Source organism: Eulemur rufifrons, chromosome 6, assembly GCF_041146395.1.
Source record: "Eulemur rufifrons isolate Redbay chromosome 6, OSU_ERuf_1, whole genome shotgun sequence".
NCBI lineage: Eukaryota > Metazoa > Chordata > Mammalia > Primates > Lemuridae > Eulemur > Eulemur rufifrons.
In genome coordinates, this window is record NC_090988.1 from 98,795,978 (window position 1) to 98,821,940 (window position 25,963).

The 25,963-nt window shown below is 53.7% G+C and overlaps 1 protein-coding gene across 1 annotated transcript in view; it reads left to right on the forward strand.

Annotated features, from left to right (window-relative positions):
- SHANK2 (SH3 and multiple ankyrin repeat domains 2) overlaps positions 1 to 25,963 on the forward strand; it is a 518,956-nt gene that overhangs the window by 123,418 nt on the left and 369,575 nt on the right. Inside the window, exon 10 of the mRNA XM_069471699.1 lies at positions 1,059 to 1,136. Within this exon, the coding sequence (XP_069327800.1) occupies positions 1,059 to 1,136 (78 nt within the window). The remainder of the gene's footprint in view (positions 1 to 1,058; positions 1,137 to 25,963) is intronic.

Below are 25,963 nucleotides of genomic sequence, written 5' to 3' on the forward strand. Positions count from 1 at the left end.
CAAACTCCTGGGTTCAAGCAATCCTCCAGCCTCAGCCTCTCAAGTAGCTGGGACAGCAGGCATGAGTCACCACACCTGGCTAATTTTTAAATTTTTTGCAGAGATGAAATCTGTCTGTGTTGCTCAGGCTGGCCTCAAACTCCTGGCCTCAAGTGATCCTCCTGCCTTGGCCTCCCAAAGTGCTAGGATTACAGATGTGAACCACGACACCCAGCCCCTTGACCATTTAAATGCTCCTCCAAAACCAGAATTTACTTGTTCTGAACAGTCAACGGCATTTACTAGGCAAAATCGTTCCTATCGTCAGTATGGGTACCTCACTTTTCTACCATCTGCCTTTTCATTTGCAGCTATTTGCCCTGTACTCTTCCTGGGGAGCTTTGGAAGGGGTGGCAAGAAGTTCTCTGTCAGCCCCATGGGCAAGTGGTAGATGCTTAATAAATGGACAGGCGTAGATCTATCTCCATTATAAAAATACGTAAGAGGTAACGTTTGTCTGCTTTTAACAAACCATAAAAAATTAAATCTACATATAAAGAAAGATTCCTGCTGTTCTCTCCCTAATATTTTTTCCTTCCCAGGAAAGTAAATACTGGGAACTGGTGCGTATCCTTCTAGACATAATCTTTGCTTTTCTACAATATAGACTTTAAGCTTGTAAAGTGTAAATGTAGAATTTCCTGTTCCTTCCTTTCTTTTTGTATTTTACTTACAGTATTTCACTTGTTATATATTTTATACATATGTGCAAGACTTTTTGCAGCATACAGTCTTGAAAAATGGAATCATTTGGCCATGGGGTGTATATATTTTAGATTTCTGTAGATTCTGCCGAGCTGCCGTCCAAAGCGTTTGCGGCAGTTGAGCCTCCGCTGACGGGTCGCGTGCGGGACCCCGTCCCCCCTCGTGCCTGCAGCTCTGGGGAAGGCGACGTGCCCCCTGTTAACCTTGCGTCTGTGTTTCCCTCATTTCTCGTGAGCTTGAGCCTCTGGACGGATTTCTCTGGAGACTGTCGACGGCACCGTTTTACAAGCAGGTTTCTTCTTTTCCATTTGCAGGACAGCTGTGCGAGAGTGCTGCTGTTTCGAGGCGGAAATAAGGAATTGAAGAACTACAACAGCCAGACTCCATTTCAGGTAACGAGAGTTCTCAAACATCAGCAAGGCCTGTGTGTGAGTTACTATGGGGGCAGCTCTCGAGTTTCTGCACGTCACGTCTGTACGTGTGGCATGAAGTTGGCTCGTTTTTTTTGTGGACATTCCCTGTCTGGAGGCCGCACCCCCTACCTCCGTCTCTCGGGGTCAGGTTGCCGTTCTGCACGCCTGCGTCCTAATGGAGCAGCGGCGTGAACGGGGCAGAGACTCGTCTGTGTGGAGTGCGCAGGAAGCAGCTTTGGAAAGGCAGGAGAGATGTGGATCCTTTTAATCGTGCAGCCGTTGGAAAGTGCTGGATCCTCTGCCCGTCCCCGGAATGGGGCGGGCTTCAGAGCATCTCACGGTGGGGTGGCTTGTCATCCATTGGCACCACCCCACCCCCCAGTGTGCTGTCCCAGAGTGGAGGGAGAACAGTCTCAACCCAGCATTGGTCAGTGTGTTCCATGGTGGCATATGCAAGCCCTGGTCCTAAATTTTTAAAAAAAATTATGGTAAAATACATAAAACACATAATTTATCATTTTAACCACTGTAACATATGCACTTCAGTGGCATTAGGTACATTCTACATTTATGGTGTTGTGACCCATCACTGCCGTCTAGTTAGGAACTTTATTACCTTAAAGGAAACCCCCGGTAAATGGTCACTCCTCATTTCTCCTCCCCTCAACCCCTTGACAACTAGTGCTAGGTCTGTGTTTCTGTGGATGTGCCCATTCTGGACATTCCATATAAATGGAATCATACAGTACGTGACCCTTCGTGTCTGGCTGCTTGCACTCAGCATCGTGCTGGCAAGGTGCATGCGTGTTGTAGCCGGTGTCGCTGTTTCATTCCCTTTCACAGTTGGGTAATAGTCCACGGTGGTGGGTATGGAGCTCGTCTAATTTTGATGCTGTTGACCAGATACCAGATAGTTTAGGGTGAAAATAAGTCTTTTAGCTAAATGCTCTAAGTTCTGGAAATGCTTTCCGATACTATACACCATCAGATATAGCCACTTGAACTGCTAATTGATGTGACCATGAATCTCCCTATTTGAAAATAATTTTTACGTTTTGTTGCACTGAGAGTAAGACTTTAGAACTAGTTCCCGTGGATGATTTTACTGATGCTTTTCTTAGACATTACTAATATACGTATCAGGCTTGATGTACAGAAAACGAATGAGTTCAGTCCAACAGCTGGGCCCAGATGTTCAATAACCACTATGACAGAGTTTACTTAATTCTTCCATCGCGGGGAGCCTGGGTTCCAGCCTTGAATCTTGCAGTTTGCAAATGTTTAATAGAAAATGGATTGTGGAAATGGGTTCCTGGGTTGCTAATGGGTCTATAAAGATCGCAGTTACTCTGCAAGAGAATTCTCTCTTTCCAGGGTGACTGAGAAGGGGGTGTGGTGTGCTACATCTGCTCTCGTGGGATTAGCTGTACATTAGTGGGCTCGGTTTTAGAAAATAACTTTTTTTTTTGCTGTTAAATAATATATTTTTCTGATCCTTTTTTAAACAAAAGTTTAAAAGTTGCTTAAATTGCTAAGAAAACTAATGCTAATGCCCTTTGAATCATGGCAAGTACTTGCATGACAGAGAGGGTCATTTCTGTGGCTTGTAACTGCCACGTGACGCTCCAGGGAAGCGAGTCTTCTGTGGCTTCTGGGACCGAAGGCCAGTGTGGGTGGCCTGCCCCTCTCTGCCAGTCCCCTTACTGTCCCATCGCCACAGGCAGGGCCCACCTGGGATGGGGACGCCCCTCCTATGTGAGTCCTGGCAGGACGCTTAGTGCATCCTCACGGCAGCCGAGCCGCACCCACACAAGCCAACACCATCTCCCTGTTTTTGCTAATGACAGTCAGGCAGGTGCCACAAATGGTCCTGAAAGAAAATGGTACAAAATACCATTAAACCGACCGGACTTTGTGCCCTGCAAACATTGCCTGGGTAGCCAGCGGCACGTGACCCCAGCCGACCCACATGCCCAGCCTGGGCTCCAGCTATGCGTGTCAGGAGCTGGTTTCCAGCTTCATATCTTCCCGTCTTGTGTTTTAATAATACCTGTGGGTCCTTGCCCATAAAATACCCCCAGCTTTTACTGTTCATTCACCATTCTTTTCCCCTCCCAGTCATGCAAACTGAGTCACGCGGTATCGGGTGTGTGGGGGAAACGCTGGCTTGCTGCCTCGCTGAAGAGAGATCACACGTGTTCACCTGGAAAACGGAGGTGACTCGAGGAACGTGTCCTGCTGCTGTGAAGTCAGGCTGATCTAAGACATCTTAGCATGTTTGGCGGAATTTGCTGGCCACACGCTTGCTTAACGATTGAACCCCAGTGCCGGACCAGCCGCATCAGCCAGATCTGAGAACTGGAGAGGAACGCGGGTTCCCAGGCTTCACCCTGGTCCCGCTGACTCAGGGCTGTGTTTACTCCACCCTTGGGGATTCTGGTGTCTACTTGGGTTTGAGAATCGAAAGATAGACATGAGTGCTTTATGTGAGGAGGAGAAGGAAGAGGAGGAGAAGCAGCACTTAAAATGTTGCTTGGGTGTATCTCGAATAAGGATGATGGGGGCGGTAGAGGATGGTGGTGATGGTGATGATGGTGGTGATGATGATGATGGTGATGATGATGATGATGGTGGTGATGGTGGTGATGATGGTGGTGATGGTGGTGATGATGGTGGTGATGGTGATGATGATGATGATGGTGGTGATGGTGATGATGATGGTGGTGATGGTGGTGATGATGGTGGTGATGGTGGTGATGATGGTGGTGATGGTGATGATAGTGGTGATGATGATGATGGTGGTGATGGTGATGATGATGATGGTGGTGATGATGACGATGATGGTGGTGATGATGACGATGATGGTGGTGATGATGGTGGTGGTGGTGATGATGGCGATGATGGTGGTGATGATGGTGATGGTGGTGATGGTGATGATGATGGTGATGATGGTGGTAATGATGATGATGGTGATGATGGTGATGATGGTGGTGATGGTGATGATGATGATGGTGGTGATGATGATGATGGTGGTGATGGTGGTGATGGTGGTGATGATGATGATGGTGGTGATGGTGATGATGGTGGTGATGATGGTGATGATGATGGTGGTGATGGTGGTGATGATGGTGATGATGGTGGTGATGATGGTGGTGATGATGGTGGTGATGATGGTGATGATGGTGGTGGTGATGATGGTGATGATGGTGGTGATGATGGTGGTGATGGTGATGATGGTGGTGATGATGGTGGTGGTGGTGATGATGGCGATGATGGTGATGATGGTGGTGATGATGGTGATGATGGTGGTAATGATGATGATGGTGATGATGGTGATGATGGTGGTGATGATGATGATGGTGGTGATGGTGGTGATGATGATGATGGTGGTGATGGTGATGATGGTGGTGATGATGGTGATGATGATGGTGGTGATGGTGATGGTGATGGTGATGATGGTGGTGATGATGGTGGTGATGATGGTGATGATGGTGGTGATGATGGTGGTGGTGGTGATGGTGATGATGATGGTGGTGATGGTGATGATGGTGGCGATGGTGATGATAATGATGATGGTGATGGTGGTGGTGGTGATGATAAGAGCAGGGCCCAGCTGTGGCCATCAGGAAGGTGACCATGAACCTGCTCCTGCGAGCCGGGCCGGCCCAGCCCCAGAGCTGGATCCAGCCTTGGGCAAGAAGGGTAAACATGGCCACAAATGAGAAGGAAGATCAGAGTGGCGAGTGACAAGAAAAGAAGCAGGGTAAGGTGAGGAGAGAAAAGTTGAGGACAGAGGTGGGACCGCTGTGGGGAACTGGGCGCCGGCACCCTGGGTTGAGGGCCTGCAGGGAAAGCTGCTTCCTCTGCTCCTCTCTCAGGGCTTCACCCCTGGCCCCAGATGTGCGGGTCTCTCCCAGCAGCCACCTCTCTGACAGCAGCTGGGTTCTGACCCCGTCTGCTGGGCAGCGTCAGACCCCACAGGCTAAGGGCTCAGGCCCACCAGATGTCCCCACCCTGCCCAGCCACCAGCCCAGGTTTTCACCTGTGCTTCCGACTGACCGGCTAGAGATTGGGAATTCTGGCCACCCCGTCCTTGGATTTGGAAATGTGCTAGAATGGCTCCCATAACGCAGGTAAACGGTTTGCTTACCTGTGGGCCAGCTTGTAAACGACATGACTCAGGACAGCCGAATGGAAGAGACGCACAGAGGAAGGAATGGGGGTACGGAGCTCCACATCCCCTCTGGGGGCACCACCCCACCTCCCGGCATCTCCGTGTGCTCCCCACCCTGGAAGGTTCTCTGGCCCCTGTCCCTCTGGGATTTTATGGAGGCTTCGGCGCATAGGTGTGATGGATTGAATCACTGGCTACTGGCGACCAATTCAACCTCCAGCCCCTCTCCCCTCCCCAGAGGTGGGTGTGGATGGGGCTGAAGGTTCCTGCCCTCTCATCATGGGGTTGGTCCCTCCCCAGCAGCCAGCCCTATCCTTAGGGACTTTCCAGAAGTCACCCCACCGGCATCAGGCATCAACGCAGCGTGGTTGAAGAGGGTTGTCATGAATGACAAAAGCCGCTTTTCCCACATTTATTGCTGTTATCACTTAGGGAGTTCCAAGGGTTCTAGTTCTGTGCCAGGAACAGGGAGGAAGACCAAGTGTATATTCCTTACCATAAATCACAGTGACACAGCGAAGGCCTGGAGTCTGGAAAGTCCTGGTCACAGTGTGTTCAAGGGAGGTGGCGCCTGTGGCCGGCTCCTGGCTGGGGCCGCAGGTGGACTTGTGACAGGGTGTGTTAGGCTAGATGATGGTCTCCACAGGTGTCATATCCTAACCCCTGGAACCTGTGCGTGTGACCTTATGTGGCAGTTCAAGATTGGGCACCTGCGCCTGGTGAGGGCCTTGGGCTGCGTCCGCTTGCGGCGAAGGCGGAGGGGAAGCCGCGTGCAGAGATCACACGGTGAGAGCGGAAGCGCGTGGGGAGGTGCCAGGCTGTTTAACGACAGCTGTCTCAGAAACTAGCAGAGTGACAACTTGGCCCCCGGCGGGGGGCATTGATCTGTTCGTGAGGGATCTGCTCCTGTGACCAGACACCTCCCCCCAGGCCCCACCACCGACCCTGCGAATCGAATTTCAGCATCCTAATTACAGCACTGGGTGAGCCGGCGGGATCCCCGAGGTCCTCGTGGGTGGACACACAAGGAAGGAGGCCACGTGAGGATGGAGGCAGCAGGTGGGGGTGAGGTAGGGGTCGGGTCAGAGGTCAGGGTGATGCTACCAGGAGCCATGGACCACCTGGAGCCCCCAGAAGCTGAAAGAGGCAGGAGGCACACTCCCCCAGAGCCTTTCGTGGGAACGTGACCCTGCTGATCCCTGGATTTTGGCTGAGTGATACTATTGAACTTCTAGCTTCTAAGACTGTGGAGAAAATACATTTTTGTCACTCAGAGCCACCCAGTGCATGATCCAGCAGCCACAGGAATAGCCACAAGAAGCCTCTGGTGGTGTCTAGCAGTGAGCTCACAGACTCCTGCTGCCCGAGTCCCTGGGGCCACCCGGAGCCAGGGCCACCCAGCTGGTCTCGTCCCGGCTTGAAAATTGTCACTAGTTTGGGTGCATCTCTGGTGTTTGTCACCAGTGAGAGCCACCTAGGAAAGCTGTGCTGTAGGAGCCAACATGAGAACGTTTCTGTGGATCATGGTACCAGCTCTGTAACCACCCAAAGACGGCGTTTTGCACTTACTTTATGGCTTGATTAAAAAAGCATTTATTTGAACAAGACAGCCAAGTCGCTAGACAGCTTGCATCTATTCACTTTCAAAGTAAAAGAGGATGCAGGATCAGCCAGGAATTGACAAGAGACGGCAGTTTCCACAGTTCATCCTTGGAAGAGTCTGTTGTTTCCAACACCGCTTCTATGAACGAGACGGAAGTGGTTTCCAGAATTCTCATCCTGGTTCTCCATCATCCAAGGAGATGGTTTATTTTCGGTCTGGGTTTGCTGAGGCACAAGGCCTCGGCCAGGAAGGCTGCCCTGAGGACGCCAGCACTCCTCTAGGGCCACCGGTCCAGCCAGAGGGCACAGTAGGCACCTGGCACTCCCGTCTGCTTTCTGGTTTCTTCTCCACTGTGTGCCCTTGGGCAAACCTCTAGGAGTCACTGGAAGTTTCTGGACACCCCTGCACGGAGCTGAAGAATTCCCCTCCCCCACAGTTATACCTGGAACCTGTGAACCTGACATAATTTGGAAATAGGACCCTTGCAGATGTGACCAAATTAAGATGAGGTCACGCTGTGCTGGGGAAGCCCTAATCCAGTGACAGGTGTCCTTTTAAGAAGAGAAGATGGAGACCAGACACGCAGGTCAGAAGACCACGCGAAGACAGAGGCGGAGATCTCGGGGACGTGGCCACGAGCCGGGGCGCACCAGGAACCCCCCGAGCTGGGAGACGTGAAAAGGACCCTGCTCTGGAGCCTTCGGAGGGAGTGTGGCCCTGCTGAGACCTGGACTCCAGATGCCTGGGGACGATGCGTGGTCCACAAGGGCTCTTCCGTCCATTCCAGCCCCCAGCGCCCGAGTTCTGTGGGCAGAAGACCATCTCCGCTCCTGCAGGATCAGTGAGGCGGGTCAGGTTTGGTTTCAGCCCTTCCCGTTGCGCGTGTGAACCGCCAGCCAACTCGTTCTTATTTCTGTTTTCTTCTTCTCTTGGTGCCGTTCTCTGGCGTGTTTAGAAGCAGCTGGGTGAGGCAGGGAGCCAGGCACTGGCTGGTACCTGCCGTGTGTCTGTGGCCAGTGACCTTCTGAGGGGCGGGCAGTGAGCCACGCCGGCACCCGGCTCCCACGCTGTGGGCAGAGTGAGCCGAGCCGGAGAGCAGAGTTCCCTCCTGCCGGCGGGGGCGCGGACCTGGCCCCGGAGCTCGGTCGTGGCCTGCACAGAGTATTGTTTCTGATGTTTAAACCTCCGGGAATTTCTTATAAAAATTCAGTTTTCCAGCTTCATTTGAAAAACGAGGATGTGTGGCCACACCCAGGCAGCCTTTGTGCATGTGGACACCTGGCTGGGGTTGGGGAGTGGGCCCCCACCGGGAGGCTGTGCTCCCCTCAGCTGGCCGCAGTCCTCACCCCTCCCTACCGCCCCTCCCTGGCCTGCCCAGCCCCTGGCAGCACTGCGGCCTGCTGTCCCTGCTTAGGGCCTGCCCCTGGGGTGTCAGTCACTGATAAGTAGCTGCTTTTAAAAGTTCTTCTGTGGGTCTTACTTGGATTCAGTCTCTGTGTTCCCATAGAAACAGGGAAACAGAAGTCGTATTTCTGGATTAGGGCTTAGCAACCTGGGCAAACCCAAAACGGGGCTGGTATTCCGAGCACGTCTGTGATGAAAGGTAACCAGGGATCAGGTTCATGACTTCACCACCCCGTACGCACTGAGCCCTCGTGGGAGCCACGCCCTCTCCTGGGTGTGGGGAAATGCTTCGGTGAGCCCGACACCCTGCTCTCAGGGAGTACACGCCAGATACCGAACAAATAAACACATGACATGTTGATGTTGGTGAAAACACGAGAAAAAATAAAGCTGAATGAGGAGGTGGAAGAAACTGGCAACGGTGCTGTGGGCGCGAAGCTCTTTTATGGGTGCGGAGGACGCTTGAGCAGAGACCAGGAAAGAGGGAGGGAGGTGCTGGGCCTTAGGGATGTCTGAGGGAAAGGCAGTTCAGAGAGCGGAAGTGGCAAGTGCAAAGGTCCTGGGGTCAGCATGGGCCTGCGGGTGTGAGGAGCGGCCAGGAGGCCGAGTGATGGACAATACAGCATTAGGAAACGAGGCCAAAGAGGGGCCGAGTGGCTTCAGATTTCACTCTTGGGGAGGTATGTGGTGTGACTAGGCAGAACGCCCTAAAAGAGAAACCAATCCGTGCATCCGACAGCCATCATGACCCTGTGTGCAAAGCAGACATCGTCCTGGGGGAGAGAGTAGCGTTGGTGAAACTGCACAGAGGTTATGAGGATTCAGCAGAATATTCTAGATTTTGCTGTCCAGTACAGTAGCCATAGGACACATGTGGCTGCTTAAATTTAAATGTAGTTATAATTTTAGAAAGTGTCAAGTTCAGTTCCTGGGTCGTGGTACCTATATTGCAAATGCCAGCAGCCAGACCACATGGGTCGGCCTTGCTCTGGAAGCTGGTGTGTCCTGAGTCCAGAACGTTGGCGTTTTCCTTTGCGCCTGTGTACCACGAGGCTGGCTTCTAACCTTGAGATGGCACGTGAGTGTGAGTGCATGTGTGTGTGTGTGTGTGTGTGTGTGTTGGAGGCACCTCACGGGTCGTGCCAGGTTGAGGTCAGCACCGGGATTTTCCGGGTTACCTGGTTAATTGAGTAGGGTTGGGGAGGGGCTTGGTTAGGGAAGGGGGAGACTGTGAGGGAGACTTCATCGACCGCCGAGGGCCGCAGACCCAAGAGGTTAGCATCTCTGTGGGCTCCTTGTGGGAGGGAAGACAGGTGAGTCCTCGCAGCTCCTCCCTGGGAGCTCCCAGTCAGGTGCTCCAGCCCCAGGCACCTGCAGCTTGGGTGGTGACCCAGAGTCTCACGAGTCTAAAGTTATTCTGTTGTCCCCCTAAGCAAAGCAACGCACAGCCAGCCTGGCCTACCTGCCCTGGTGCATGCAGGCAAGTCTGTGGCTGGTGCCCGGTGAGGTCGCCGCAGCTGTCCACACGCTCGGGTGGGCATGCTCGCGAGAGTGAGGGCTCAGCCGCCAGGCGAGCGTGCCGAGCATGTGCACAGCACTGGGCTCCGCTGTGTGAAAATGAAGGAGATGCCATCATCAGTCTGCAGAGAGCAAGGAGGCCAAGAGAATTCAGAAGGTGGAAGGAAGGGGACGACCTCACTAGCCGCCTGCTGCAGGGACAAGCTGGGAGCCGGCCAGAGCTCAGTGTGTCGGCGGCCTGGCTCTTCTGTGCGAGGGCGTAGGCAGGGCTGAAAACGGGCGTTGGTGGAACGAGGCTGACCAGGCCTGTGTGACAAGGCCAGCGGGGATCTCGTTGACCCCATCAACTCACTCTCTTCACGTCCTCACTCTGCTCCAGCCACCCAGTCCTCTGCTTTTGCTTTTTCTCAGGCACACCAAACACAGTCTTGCCCCAGGGCCTTTGCACTGGCTGTCACCTCTGTGAACAGAACATTTCCTCCGAGTGTCTTATGTTCATCCCCCCAGGGAAAGCCCCCTAAGGGAAGTCCCCCTGCTGACAAGACCCCCCACCCCCCACACAGTTTGCGTTCCTCCTCGGGCAAGTGCTTCAAGCGGAAAATAGAGACAGGCCACTGAGAATCACCTGTCATGAAAGGAAAACTATCAGCTCCAAAGGCAGACGTTAAACAAGTACAAGCAAAGATGCTGGGCAGACACGGAGACAATTTGGGGAACGGAAGAGAATTTCCAGGACGCATACTGTGGCTCGTGTCCTCAGTGTGATCAGAGAAGATAATGGCATCCGTGGAACAGCACTGAAGGGGCTCTTGAAAGTTAATAATTATTGCGAAAAGATGACAGCAGTAATGTCGACGCACACAGGGAGTTGGAGGAGAGAACTGGCACGTGGATGGAATTCAAGGAGTCACCAAGCAGATTCAACATCTGGATAACAGGATTTCCGGAGGGAGCAGAATAGAAGAAGAGGAAATGAGCAGAGATGGTCCGAGACGGTGCCACTGAGCGGGGGCCGTGGATTCCAGCTGCAAGGGCCCCTGCGTTCTCAGCATGACGAGCGAGGACACGCCCCCGGCAGGGACGAGCATCCTGAGAGCTCAGACATCGGGGAATGGAAATGAAAATGCAATTCTAAAAGTTTCAGGAGAGAAAAATCAAGGTCCACATAGAGGATCAGGCTCAGGCATTTCAGCAGCCGTGTGGGAAGCTCACTCGCCGTGGACTTGGTGGTTCCTTCGGAACTCGGAGGGAAAAGCCTCCCAAACCCGTATTCTAACAAATCAACGCGAGGCTGTTCCGGAGGCACTTTTGGACGTGCACGTTCTCAAAGTGTGCCCCGCTGTGCTCCCTTCCCGTGAGGCTGCTGGAGGTGAGCTCCACGCAGACAGCGGGTGAGCTGGGGACAGGAAGACCCTGCACTCGGCAGGAGGGCCCCGGCACCGGGAGAAGCCGCGTGGGGCCTGGGAGGGTGGACGGCTCCCGGAGGGTTGGGTTCAGGCACAAAGGAAACAGGGACGGGGTGCTGAAGTGTTTGCACCTCACGAGAAGAGACCTGCACTCCACAGTTGATGCCTCTGTCAGAATTTGGTGATTAATTAGTTACGGGTAAATATAATAGAAAGGCAGATTTTAAAATGTGGCCATTCTTCACTCAGGGGCACAGAACCGTAGGCGCCTCCCTGTCTTGCTGTGGATGAGGTGTAGACAGCCCTAGTGGTGTGAGCCGGGTGGTGATTTAACGGAGCCCAGGACATGACTGCGTTGGGCCGTGTGATGAATGAGTGAACCCTCGTCTTCCCTGGCAGGAATTCAATAAGAGATATTTAAGCAGAAGGATAGCAAGATGGATTGTCAGACGTGTGCTATTTAGAAATAAAAGGCGAACACCTGAAAAAGCTGCTCGGCCTGGAATGTGGGGGACGCAGGGGTGTGGGGGGGGGTCGGTGGGGGTGGGGCAGCTCATACCCAGGGTAGAACGATCTGGACTTGTAAACTGTCCGTCCATGTGTGGCATTGATAAAAGTAGAAATTTGGTTTCATTTTTTTAAAGAAAATCGTTAATAGCACCTCTTCCCCTCCTTGCCACATTCCGGCACCACAAGGCTGCCAACCAGACTGCGTTTCGGGGTCAGGGCGTCACGGTGGCCGGCGCTCGCTGTCCCTGAGGCCCAGGCTCCCTTCCTGCCGCCTCTGCCCCAGCGCCCAGAGGCCTTTGCACCTGCTCCTCCCGCGCGTGTCTGCTGTGCCCTAGATCTGGACCCGCTGTCATCGCTCCCTGTGCTGGAGCAGCCCAGTCTCCTCCTGGGTTTCGGCCTGCTTAGCGGCCTGGCCCCAACCCCGGTTCTCAAAGCACAAGCCTGGGCGTCCAAGCCGCCCAAAGGCATCAGAGTGGGTGGCAGCGTCCCAGCGAGGTTCCTGTGCCTGGGCTCCAAGGTGCCCTCCAGGCCACGGCCACGCTTCCCTTGTCAAGTTCATCTATGCAGAAGTGACGCGGTCGCTCTCCCTGCTGCTGTTCTGCCCCAGCAGGGGACGTGAGGCCCCTTAGACGCAGAAAAACCCCTTTAAACACGCTGGTGACTGCATACCACCTTCTCAGTGATGTGATGACTGTCCAGCCAGGTGACTGCTTGCTCCACCCCCACGACCTTTGCCAGGCAGACTCCTGCTGGGCTCAGGCACCCTCTCGGCCAAAGTGCTGCCCCTGCAGAAGACGTCTCTTTTGGTTTCTGTGTTTATTACTTCATGTGTACCTTTTATTTATTATATTAGAATGCAGTGGTTCATGTGAAAGTCTCCCAAGCTAAACTGTAAAGTGCACTGGCAGGACCCTGTCTTCCAGCGTTGCTCTCCTGGCACCCAGCACCGGGCCTGGAACCCTCACCAACTGGCGTTTAAATGAACAGCAGCCGGTCAAGGGGCCCGCAGAGCACACAGCTCCTTGTAGTTTCCCATGCTGGCCACCAGGTGGCAGCATTAACCAGGTGCAGCTGGGCGTAGTGCCTGTAAGGGAAGAAGGGGTTTGTCAAATGCAAAAGGTGAGGGAGCCAGGGTGCAGCCAGTGCTTGGCGTGGGATAGTCACGAAGCAGCTGTTTCTAACCTGAAGAAATATCTGTCCCTGACTTGAAATCCTCAGGTTGTTCTCCACTTAGAAGTGACGTAGAAACGGCCCTGTGTTGGTCTGCTCTGTCGTGCTATGGTCTGGATGTGGTTGGTTTGCCCCCACCTGAGCTCACGCTGAAGTTGCATCCCAGTGTGGTGGCATTGGGAGGTGTTTGGGTCACGGGGGCGGCGCCTTCGTGAATGGCGTAGTGTCGTTCTCCCAGGAGAGGGCGAGTCCCACTCTGGCTACGTGGGATTGGTTCCCACCCAGGACACCCCTCGGATCTGGGCCCTGTTCGCACTTGTCTATTTCCCCTTTGACCTTCTCTGCCATGGTATGTCACAGCACAAAAGCCCTCTCCAGAAGCCAGGGCCATGCCCTTGAACTTCATAGCCTGCAGAACCCTGAGCCAAATAAGCCTCTTTTCTTTATAAATTGCTCGGTCTCAGGCATCCTGTTAGAGCAACACAAAGTGGCCCAAGTCAGGCTGGCAGAGCGCAGCGCCACAGGCTGGGCGGCTCAGACGACAGACGTTTGTTCCTCACAGCTCTGGAGGCTGAAAGTGCAAGATCACGGTTCTGGCCGATTCAGTTTCTCATGAGGGCCACTTGCTGGCTGGCTTCTCCCTGTGTCCTCACAGGGCGGAGAAAGAGCAAACAAGCTGTCTGGTGTCTGTTCTTAAAGGGACACTCATCCCATCATGAGGCTCCACCCTCATGACCTCACCTCACCCTGATTACCCCCCAAAGGTCCCGTCTCCAAATGCCATCGCATTGAGGTTAGAGCTGCAGCAGGTGAACTTGGTGTGGGCCACGCAGACGTTCAGTCTGTAGCAGACCCAGAGAGCAAGCCAGAGACGCCTCAGCCCGGGTGTGAATGGGTTTCTCAGTTTACTGTAGCACGGCTGTTACCTGCAGTTTCCCGGCATTTCACCTTCAATGTGTGACCTGCAGTCAGTCTTCAGATGTAGTTCTGGGAGGAGTCGTGTGTGTGTCAGCCCCCAAGCTCGTGCTGCCTGTCTAGTTCATGAGGAAGCATCCCGCGGCTTTTTAGAACCCAGGGAGGGGAGAGAACTCACGTTTATTGAGTAAACACAGATATGGCGCTAAATGCTTTGCTGGTACAACATGATCCTGGAATGCTCTGCGTGTTTAAATATGTGAATCAGTTTTACAGATCCTTTGGTGAGACGGGACTGAAATTTGGGGTTGTCGGTCTCCAAACTTGTGTGCTATGGGTCTCCCTGCCTCTGGGGAGGGGCTCAAGCTGGTGACACTGTCCCCCTGCCACAAGAGCAAATGCATCGCCAGGCCTCATCGTCACTTTCCCTCCAGGTAGGACCTGCAGGGCCTCAGCACATATTTGGTAGCTGAAGGAAGGAAGTGCCTGGTGACTCCTGCTTGGTGCCGTTCATTTGAGTTGGTGTTTCTCAGCCGTTTTCTCCTGATGCCCTTCCCCCCTCCCCCCCCCCCGGGGAGTTTTAATGCCCCAGATATGCAGTAAATCTTTGTGTACTGGCTGCATAGCTGTGCTTTATGTATGAAAAGAATCAAACATCCCTCCCTCCAAGAACCAGTTTTCACCTTATTTGGGGGAAGGTGACATCAGCCGCTTTGAGAGTGATCGAGGCATTTGTGCTTTTTGCTCTTGGAAACAGCCCAGTTTGGGTGTGATGGAGTCACTTCTAGTGGGGAGGAAAAAGGAAAATCAAGGAACAGGAGAGTAGGGAGTGTGTGTGTTTCCTGGGCTGTCATATCACATGACCACAACTTCATAGACAAAAATAGCAGAAGTTCATTCTCTCGTGGTGCTGGAGGCCGGTGTCGGACATCGGGGTGTTGGCAGGGCTGTGTCCCTGCTGGAAACGGGGCGAATCCATTCCTTGTCTCTTCCGCTGCGGCTGGCGGCTGGCAGCAGTCTTGGCGTGGCTTGGCTTTTGGCCACATCACACCCCTCTCTGGTGCCCTTGCACCCTGCCCATCCCCTGTGGTCACATCACCTTCCTTTCTGTGTCAAGTCGCCCTCTTACAGGGACACCAGTGTTTACATTTAGGACCCACCCAGATAATCCAGAATCATCTTCCCTTCTCAAGATCCTTGACTTCATGGCATCTTTTTTGCCATGTGAGGTCCCGTGTTCACAGGGTCCAGGGATTCAGACCTGATATCTTTTAGGGGCCGTTACTCTGCCAGCCACAAGAGAAAGAGGGTATCCCAGCAGCATAGAGGTTCTGGATGAGACTATGCCTGGAAAGGAACAAGGGGGGACAAGTTCTGTGGGGTCAGGGTGGGCCAGGGAGGCCCAGGTCAGCAAGTCCCAAAGGTGTCGAGCTATTGGATGCAGAACCGAGCTCAGGAAAGGGCGTGCCACCTACAGCAGCAGTGTGTACACCTCGAGAGCCGCCTCTCCGGCTGAAGGGCACCAGACCCTGAGAAGTTTCCAGCTAGACCCAGAGCTGGGCCAGGAAAACCGGAAAGAACAGCCTGGTCCCCATCATGTTATTTAGAAAAAGAAAACTGCTTGGGTCTGTTAGGTCTGTTATCTTCTCCCCTTGGAAGGTCTCTCTGGCCCGTCTGCCCCCCTCTGTCCCTGCTGCCACCTCCACAGTCCTGGTGCCCTGAGTGCCTGTGGCTGGCGCCTTCTTGGGTCACACGTGGGGTCCTCTTGCTCCCTGTAGCCCCCTGGCCAAGAAGGGCCCTCAGAGCGAGGCCGTCCTTGTGTCTCCTCCCGCCCTTGCCTGGTGGCCCGGCACTGACTTCCAGTGTTTTGTACTTGCTGTGGCCTCGGCCTGGAACTCCCGTCACCCAGCCACCAGGGGAGCAGCCCCTTGCGCGCTGTCCTTGTTCCCTGGGGGCTTTGTCTCCCCGACGATAGTGTTTCCAAAGGACAGGGACTTGCATAGGCGGCCATCAGTAAATGTCTATTTATTTGTTAAATTTTAGTGAGCAAAATGATATGTATACAGATTTCTATACATCTTCCGATGGCCTGTGTGCCCCGAGGCTTTTGTTCCAGTGATCCCTCGAGTTGACTTGTGTGTAAGTTTTAGGAACATGCCGTTCTTCGTCAGGGAGGGAATCGTGTATTAATATTCCAGCACGGCCTCAGAGTTTTACCTAAATTGGTAACGTTCACGAAGCGTGTCTGCCTTCATTCGCTCATTGGGTGTTATTTAACCCGAGAACGTCCCCCCGGCTCAGGGGGGTTGAAGATGTGCCCAGGACACCCTCCCACATGCACACACAGCGGTGCTGGCCCCGTGGAAAGCCCTCTCTGGGCCCTGTTCTGACCCTCGCCTCTTGTCATGCGCTGCTGCGCACCCCTGTCCTCAGCCAAGTGACCGACTCTGTCAGTCCAACTTGTCCCCTTGGAAACTGGGGTTGGGCAGAGACTGCACCTGCGGATGTGTTCCTGCCACGATGGGGAGGGCCCGAGGCAGCCGGGACCTGCGGGGGCAGGGCGGGGTGGGGGGGGCGAGTCAGAGAAAAGTAGAGTGAAAAGGTGACGTGGACCCGGAGAGAATAAGGTGGGTAGACAGATCACACGCACCAGTGCACGCACACCTGGTACACACCTGCACATGCAAACAGAGTAGCCCTGGGGGCCCTGAGAGGCCACGTACCCTCTGCTAGGTTTTTATGAGATTCCCCTCAAAATGCTGCCTTTTTGGTCGAGCCCATCTGAGTGGGTTTGTGTTCTTCAAAACATAGGCAATTGCTGAGTAAACAGGGACAACTCGAGGACTCCACCCAGACCAGACCTTTTCTCTCCAAGGTCGGCCTTTTTTTCTGTATGTTCTGCCCCTCAAGAAAAATTAATATATGAACATATGTAAAATATAAAGTGCTCAAAAGGTAGGAGTAGCCACCATTGCTTTCGATGCATAGAATACGCACAACGCAGTGGCAGCCACTCGCTCCGGAGCGCTGGCCGAGGGCCAGGCCTGCTGAGCGCTCTGTGCGCGGAGGTCTCCAGTTGCCGGAAGGTAGGTGTCTCCATCTGCAGATGAGGAGACAGCACTTAGGGCAGGTCACAAGGTCATCGTCACGCCCAGTTTCAGGTCTGTCTGACCACACAGAAGGTCCTTCCAGGACGGCCCCCCGGGCACCTGTGCCGGCCACAGCATGGAGGGGACACCCGTACTGCTGGGTCCTCAGGAGGTTGTCAGGTCTGGGAGACGCCGGGAGCTGATGATGACACAGTCATCTGTCCCCAATCGAAGGCCCTCTTGGGGGAGGGTCTCACTGGGGACCCTCTGACCCTGCGGCACCCATCCAGGTCAGCCAGGGAAGCCTCCGTGAAGCCAGGTCTGCGGCGGTCGGTGAGAGGGTTTGGGGTTTTATTTTGGATATTTTCCTTACTGCCACACGGCTTTTGTGCTCGCCACTGCTCTTCTCCCTGGGGGCCCTGCTCTTCCGTCTCCTTGGAGTTTCGAGAGCCCCTGCGCATCTGCCGTTCGGGGCTCTTCAGCTTTTCCTCCAGACACAAGCAGTGTCGACCCTGTGACGTTATGAGAACCAGAGTCCCTCTGTGCAGCAGCTGAGCTTGTCCGGGGCTGGCGAGGGACACGTTCCGAGTCCACGCAGAGAACCGGGTAGAGGCAGGATGGACGCATGTGACAAATGCCACAGATCCCAGGCTTCCAGTTTGAAAGCAGTGGCCGGCAGCACTGTTTCAGAGAAGGCCGCACCAGGCAGGAAATCTCAGGGAAGGGAGCTGAGTGGCCAGGGGGAAGGACGCTCCTGCTGGGACACTCAGAGTGGACTGAACCATGCCAGGGACTGTGGTTGGCACCGGCGTGCTTTGCCCACCATTTGGGGTGTTCAAATGTTTCCCCTCGCTCAGTCTCTGGCCTTTCCTTAGGAGGCCTGTCGGGCACCCCGAGGGGGCACTTGGGCCGGGGCCGGGGAGGCCAGGTGGCAGCAGCCCTCTGGGAACCGGATCCTTGGTGCTGAGCGTGGGCTTCAGTTGCTGGCATGGTCATCAGAGGCCAAAAAAGACTGTCGACAAAATAGAGAAATCAGTAGCCAAAACAAACTCGCGGTCTTACTCCTTTTGCCTGTTGCTTTGAAGGTATTTGGTTTTAGCACTGTGATTCTTCTTTATGTATTTTTTTTTTTAATGTTTTGAGAATAAACCCCAGAGAGTTGGCATTTAAGAAATGATGTTTACTCAAGAGAGAGGGAAATCTCTGGCAGCTGTGACATGAGTAAGGCCAATTGATTTTAATTGACGCGAGACCTCAGCCACGGGGACCCGGGGCGGCACCCACCGTCCTCAGCTGGTGCCGCGGGGCTGGGTGGAGGCCAGAGGTGCCCTGTTGGCCGTGAATCCCAGGCTGTCTGTGCCGGGCGCCCCAAGTCTGCACGCTGTTGGGAACACTTCACGGTGCGGGGGGTCAGTTTAAGGTGCTTGATAACATTACAAAGACAGAACTCGGGGCAAGGATTCGTTCTGCTTTTCAAAACCTGGAGTTTGACAACATTCCCAAACTGCCTTCTCTTGGAGGAGGCCTTTCCGGTCTTGGAAAGTGTCTGCTAGTTAGGACAGAGTTTGTTTTATTTGTCTGCTCATGAGAGTCAGCCCCCTAGGTCGGGGCCGGGCACATAGTGGGTGTGTTTGCTGATGAAGTAAACAAATAATAGCTTAGCATCCGGGCTCAGGGAAGAGCTCATGTCCAGACAGAATAGAATCGGTTATGGTTTTAGGAGGTTTCGGGTGTTGGAAAGATCAGTGTGACCCACAGTGAGTGACCTCCTGAGATGGATTCCAGATAGCTCAGCAGGGTCTTTGAACCTAGCGGCCTGGCGGTCACTCTTGCTTTCACCCCTAGCTGACCACGTGGCTGGGGCCAGTTTCTAACTTAAGACTCGATTCTTCTGTCTGCAAAATGGGAGTATCATGGTCCCCCTCCCCCCAGCCCCGGTCTGAGGGGATACGTTCCAAGACGCCTGGAACTGAACCCCACACATACAAGCCGTGCTGTGGTTTTTTGATCTGATAACCAAGACAGCTGCTAAGCGACTAGCGTGTGGGCGGCGTGGACGTGCGCAGGACGAAGGGGTGACTCCCATCCCCCCTGGAGTGAGATGGCACCAGATTTCACACAGCTGACAACGGCATGCAGTTAAAACTTAGGAATTGTTTCTTTCTGGAATTTTTTATTTAATATTTTTGGGCTGCAATTGACTGTGGGTAACTGAAACCGCGGGTGAGGGGACTGTTGTCACGGGCACAGCCCTTTAACTGTCCACTGAGAGTGTAAGTGGGGCAGCTGGCACAGAGCCTGCCCCGGCCCGCCTCACGCTGCCGCTCTGTCACTTTGGCTTGTGTCACGGTCCCTGGCAAGATGCAGGCGGTTCAAGAAAAGAGTGAAATCTAGAAGTTAAAATGACTGACCCTGCTAGTCGGACCATCTGTCTCCTTGGTACCTTCTCTGAGCCCCAGATCCCCCGTCTGTTAAACAGGCAGTTCTGCCCTCTTGGGTGCTCTTGTGGCCGTTGGGATCATTACTCCATCAGCCCTGAGGGTGAATCACTGTTGTCATGGGCCTGGCACGTGGGTGGGGAACACCTTTTGGCTTCCACGCTGCTGTCCCATTCCCAAGCATCAGTGGGCTCTCACAAGATCCCTTTGGAGCGCTAGAAAGCCAGGTGACCTCTCAGGACTTTTCTGGATGCTACACCCTGGTGGGTTGCCACACCTGGCCACTCCTGCCAGGCCAGGTTCCTGAGTTCATCTGAGGTTCCTGGTTCATCCAGCACTAAACAACCATTTGTTGAAAACCTGGGGACAGGACATTCCGCAGTGACGAGGTCCCCAGCGATGAGGCCCCCAGTCTCACAGAATGCCCACACTGGCCTCCTGCAGGAAAATCCACGCCGCTAATTACTTAATTACATGCTGCGTTTCGGCTGTCCTAAGGGACCCCCTCTCTTGCATTTATATGTTATAATCAATAGTATTTGAAAGTTTATTGGCAGCTTTTCTATCATTGAGCACATAAAATAATGAGCATCCTTAATTGCTGGTGGCTCAGATTTGATGGAATTTGGTTGTCACAGTTGTGATGAATGTCAGACTGTCTGGGGGAGCCGTAGTCGGGGACCCAGGAGGCTTCCTGGGGAGCACATTTCATCTGACTTCTGGAAGCCGAGGAACTTGCCCTGCAGCAGGGAGGGGAGGGAAGGGTTGCTTCTCAGGCAGGGACCCCTGTGTTTGGGGCCCCCCACACCCAGGCGGGTCTGTTTGGGAAGCGGAGCCAGCCTGAGGCGGGGCAGGGGAGGCTGGCCAGCTGCACACGCCAGTCCCGTGGGGCGTGGACGGCTGGGGACGGAGGCTGGCTTTGCAATAAAAAGTGACCGCCTGGTTTTAATGTGATATTTGTATTGTTGTTGTTGCTTTTCTAAAAATTACTATAAATGCACATACCCCTCGTTGCCAGATCTTCCTGCTTTTCAAGAGAATTTAGAAATTCAGATTTTTTTTCAATTGTGGTAATATGCACTTAACATAAAATTTACCATTTTAACCATTTCTAAGCGGACAGTACTTTGGCATTGAGTACGTTCAGGTTGTTGTGAAGCCATCACCCACCATCCGTCTCTAGAACTTTCTCATCTTCCCAAACTGAAACTCTGTCCCCATCAAACACTAGCTCCCATCCCCCTGCCCCAGCCGTGGCCCCACCGCGGCACTGTCTGTCTCTGGAGTTGACACCTCCAGGGACCTCACACAGCATGTGTCCTTTTTGTGCCTGGCTGATTTCACTCAGCATGATGTCCTCAAGGTGCATCCGTGCTGTAGCGTGTGTCAGGATTTCCGTCCTTGCTGAGGCAGAATAACACTCCGTTGCGTGGCTAGACCGCGTTTTGTCTGTCTGTCCATCCATCAATATGATGGACACTTGGCTGCTTCCACCTTTTGGCTACTGGCAACGGTGCCGCTCTGAACATGGGTGTGCGAATATCTATCTGAGTCCCTGCTGTCACTTCTCTGGAATATACACGCAGAGTGGATTTACCGGATCACAGGGTAATTCTGTTCTCAACTTTTAAGGCACTGCCTTGCTGCTTTCCATAGTAGCTACACCATTTTACATTCCTTCCAGCAGTGCGCAAGGATTCTAGTTTCTCCACATCCTTACCAGGACTTGTTTTTTCTTTTTCTTTATGTAGCCATCCTAATGCCTGTGAGGTGGTGTGCTGTGTGTTTTTAAATAGCTTTTGTTTCTGTGGCAACCACCAGGGCAGTGTTGCAAGGCGGGTATGAGCCGAAGGAGGTGAAGTAGTTGAGACCCCTGCCCCAGCAGGTGGTCCCCCATGGGGTCTTTGAGGCCTGGCTCCCTCTCCGCTGCCTTTGACCTGTGCTTTGGTCAGTGCTCGCAGAGGACCGAACACGCGTGAGTGGATTCCGGCTCACAGCACGGGAGGGTGTGACCTGGGACCTGACTTGGAAAAGAGGCTCTAATCTCTGGAAAACAGAAGGTTTCCTGGGAATTAACCTGAAACCTTGGGGACCTGGATCTGCTTGTCATCTGGGCGGTTTCTCTGTGTCCATTTCCCCCCAGCAGGGACAGTGCCCGAGCCGACCCTGCAGGGCCCGGCTATCCTGCTGCCGATGGGCTTTGAAGACCCCTTGTTCCTCCTGGTTCCCTGAGTGTCTAAGACGAGGCCTCGCTTCATATGGTCTGGGCTTTTAAGATAAAAACGGATGCATCTGGAAATTAATATTTCCTGTGGCTCTTATTAGAGACAATGCCTTTGTTTCCTCAAAGGGACTTTGTTTTCGTTGCTCAGATTTCCAAGTGGAGGATTTCCATTGCTAAGGCAGAAGCAACGCTTTTGTCCAGAACCAGATGTCTGCAAAATGTTTTCTTTTCTTCTAAGAAGATCACAGTTTCAGCTTGAAAAAGACGTTTCTACCCATTTCCAATGGAAGACGCCTTGCCATAGAGATTATGCTAATTCAGAGAAGTTTAGAGTGGGCTTATGGAAATTGGTAATAAATATTGCACACGGAGACTCTTTCAGAGTTTCTTTAAAAAATATTTGTTATGCTAATTTTGAATTGCCAAGATTTCTGCAGGCTTGAAAATGGATGTTTTTCTTTCTCTTTCAAACATGTTGTCAGGATGATTTTCACTTCGAAAAATAATAAAGGTCATTGCGAGGGTGTGTTTGTGCAAAAGAGACGAGCCCGTTGAGCAGCAGGCCGTGGCTCTGAAACTCGGGAGCTCACTGCAATGATGGACCGTTGGCACCAGCACCTTGGTGTCGTCAGGAAACCATCTCTGGTTCGTAGTTGTGTCTTTGGCATTGAGACACCTTCTCTTTCTCCCCTTAAAGACGACCTGCAAAAGATGACCCTGGTGACCATGGACAACGTCACCATGGGGAGAGGGAACATGAAGCCAGGTGATGATGTGGCATCTTCGGTTCCCCTTGTCCTGACTTGCTGTGGCCAAGCCAGCCGCTCTGACCAGCAGTCGAGGGCCGTGTGGGAGTGAGGAGGTGGACGCCTGTCCTCGGCTTCTCAGTGCTTTGTGCTGTGTTTTTTTTTAAAAACTGCTTTATTGAGATATTCCATATACCATGCAAGTCACCCATTTAGCACGTACACTCCAGTGGTCTTTAGTGTAATCATATAGTTTTGCAGCCATCACCATCGTCAATTTTAGAACATTTTCATCACCTCTGAAGGAAACGCTTTGGCTATCATCCCCCTAAGCCCCTGCCCCCTGCCCCCAGCCCCTGGCAACCGCGAGCCTGCCCCTGTCTCTGTGGGTTTTCCTGTTCTGGACACTTCGTACGAGTAGACTCACACAATACGTGGCTGTCTGTGTGTGGCTCCTTCACTGAGCATGTGTTCAATTTCATCCATGTCGTAGCATGTCCCAGCGCTTTAGTCCCTTGTGTGGCCGAACAACGTCCCATTGTATGACTTCCACATGTTATACGTCCATGTATCCGTAGACGGCGTCTGCGCTTTCTCGCTATTAGAAAATGCATTTATGTTTGCCAGATCAGCCCCCGAGGCCAGTTACCTCCCCCAGACCTGGCAGTTACCTGGGAGTGGCTTAGATTCAGGGTCCCATATCGGCCAGGTGGGGTAACAGAGAAAAAACTGTAATAACGTTAAAACAGTAAATACGTTAATGATGACTGACACTTGCATTGGTCAGCTGAGGCTAGGTTACGTGTGGTAACAAACATCCCCCGCCTCCCCTCCTGCCCCCCTGTTCCCAGTGCCTTCCGGCCGTCTGGTGATGACGTCTAAAGGTCTGCTGTGGCTTGTCCCCAGTCTCCTCTCTGTCTCAGGATCCAGCTGGAAGGAGAAGTCACTGTTCCCTGGGCAGAGGGAGCGATTGCAGGCAGAGCCTGCCATCGTGGGGTGGGACAGACACGCCTCCTTCCCTAGGGCGGCCCTTCTGGCCACAGGGCAGTGGGCAGGGCTGACCCCTGTCCAGGGAGAGGTCGAGTGAATGGAACCAAGAAAGCACTGTGCATGAGGGTTAGCAAAATAAGGCCATGTGGGGCCCACTTACCTTTTAAACAAGGTTTCGGCGAGGCACAGCCATGCGCACTCACCTGTGTGGGGTCTGTGGTCGCTGTCAAGCTGTGGTAACAGAGCCGAGTAGCTGTGACAGCAGAGCCGAGTAGCTGTGATCCAGACCGTGTGGTCCTCAGAGCTGAGAGTGTTTCCCTCTGGCTTCCTACAGAGGGGCGGTTTGCTCACCCCAGTGCTGCGTGTGCATCTGTGTCCATGTCACTGTTGTCACCGCGGTGACTGTATGTGGCATTTACGGCTCACATCTCTGTAGCCAGCTGGGATCTGACGGCTTTCCATACTGTGGCTGCTGGAAGAGTGCCTCCCCTGACAATCTGCATCCTAATCCCCCAAACCTGTGCAGGGGTGACCCTGCATGGCAAAAGGGACGGACGCCACAGATGTGGGGAGCTGGGAGACGATCCTGGCTATCTGGGTGGGCCCCATGTAATCACAGGGGTCCTTGCAAGAGGAAGGCAGGGTCAGGGGTCAGAGTCAGAGAAGGTGACGTGATGATGGATGCAGAGGTTGGAGAGAGAGGAGCTGCTGGCCGTGAAGGTGGAGGAAGGGCCGAGGCCAGAGGTGCAGGCACATCTAGAACCTGGACAAGGGGAGGAAACAGATTCCCCCCTGGAGCCTCCAGAAGGAACACAGCACTGGCCACACACGTCTTTATTTCAGGACTTCTAACCTCTAAAAGTGTAAGAGAATAATTGCGTGGTCTACACCACTGCACTTGTGGTCAGTTGCGGCAGCAATGGGGAGCTGATACTTACGTCCGAGTCTCGGAATCTGCACAGTTGCCCCGTGAGGTGGGTCCCGATTATTACCCCCACTTCACAGAAGAGGAAACTGCATGCAGGGTGAAGCCACAGAGCCATGTGCAGACCCAGGCATCCCGTGTCTCCCTGCATCCCTCAGGCTTTTCTGCGAACACCTATTTCCCTGCTGTGATGCCAGCACAGCTGGTGACTGGTGACCATGGGTACCAATCCTGGAAGTCACACTAGAGAAGATTAAGGAAATGACAGGCCCTTGAACATGGCGCTCCTCCCTGCCCCATGGATGTCATTTCTTCTTTTGTTGAACTGGGAAGCTCCCTCCCAGCCCCCTGTTTCCACGTCACGCCTCTGAGCTTCCGCACATCTGTGTTCTGCGGGAACATTGGCCCGCTCCCCGCTTCTGCCAGCCCCGCCCTCCCAGGAAAGACCAGGACTCACTTTCAGGTCACCCCATGCCAATCTTCAGTTTGTGCGTCTTTCTGGCTCCCTTCTCCAGCCCGGGCTTGGCACAGAGGTTGCAGGTGGACCCACTACCTGTCCAGGTGCATGGTCAGGGTCAGGGTCATAGGCCAGCCTTACCTGCCAGCACTACCCACCTGTGCCAGTGCTCATGTCTTGCCACTCTTGCAATTTTTTCCTCCGTTGGTCCCAATTCTGCCCTGTGGATCCTGTTGGAGGGGGCCGGTTCTCCATTCAGGGAGAGCACCCCAGGCTCCCACCCAGTCTTTTCTCCCCGCCCCGGGGATCAGCTTTGAAACAAATGCCCTTACCCAACGCCACAGGCCTCCCCTCCATTCCAGAGCCCCGTGACCGGCTCGTGTTCAGATAAATGCAAGCAGCAGATGCTTGCCTGCCATGCCCCAGAGGGCCCTCTCTGGGGCGGGGTTGCCCTGGCAACTGCACTCTGCCTGCCCGTCAGCGGACGCACCTCAGGACCGTCCCTGCAGCCCTCGATCTGTGCCCCGGATGAGGCTTCGTGGTGGGTTGACCAGCTCTCTCAGACCTCTGGCTTCCACTGGCCCTCCAGGCAGACAGCCTTTCCTTCCAGACGCTTTGGGGACACGGCAGTGGAAGGGACAGCACTGGGGTTCCTGGGCCATCTCTGTAGGTGGGAGCAGGTGTGGGTCACAGTGCCTCGTCTGTCTGAGTGCCAGGGCTTGCAGGTTGTGCGGAGAGGCCTCGTATTAGGGTTCTCTAGAGAAACAGAACCAACAGGATACGTGTGTGTGCGCACAGAGAGATTTATCATACGGAATTGGCTCGCGTGATTACGAAGGCTGCAAAGTCCCACAATCTGCCATCTGCAAGCGGGGGACCCAGGACAGCCAGTGATGTAAATCCCAGCACAAACCCGGAAAAAGACCCATGTTCCAGCTCAGGCAGGCAGCCGCCGGGAAGAGTCCCCTTCCTCTGCCTTTTATGCGATTCGGGCCCTCCAGGGCTGGGGTGAGGCCGTTGGCTGTACAGAGCCCACCGCTTCAATACTGCTCTCATCCCGGAACACCCCACAGATACACCCAGAAATAATGGTTTAGTCTGGACACCCTGGGGCTCAGCCAAGTTGACACACATAAACGAACCATCGCAGGCTGGAAGAGCACCTGGGCCCTGCCTGTGCCTTAATGGGAACTACCGTCTCCTTAAGATCTCTTCCTCCTCTACTTGACTGCCTGTG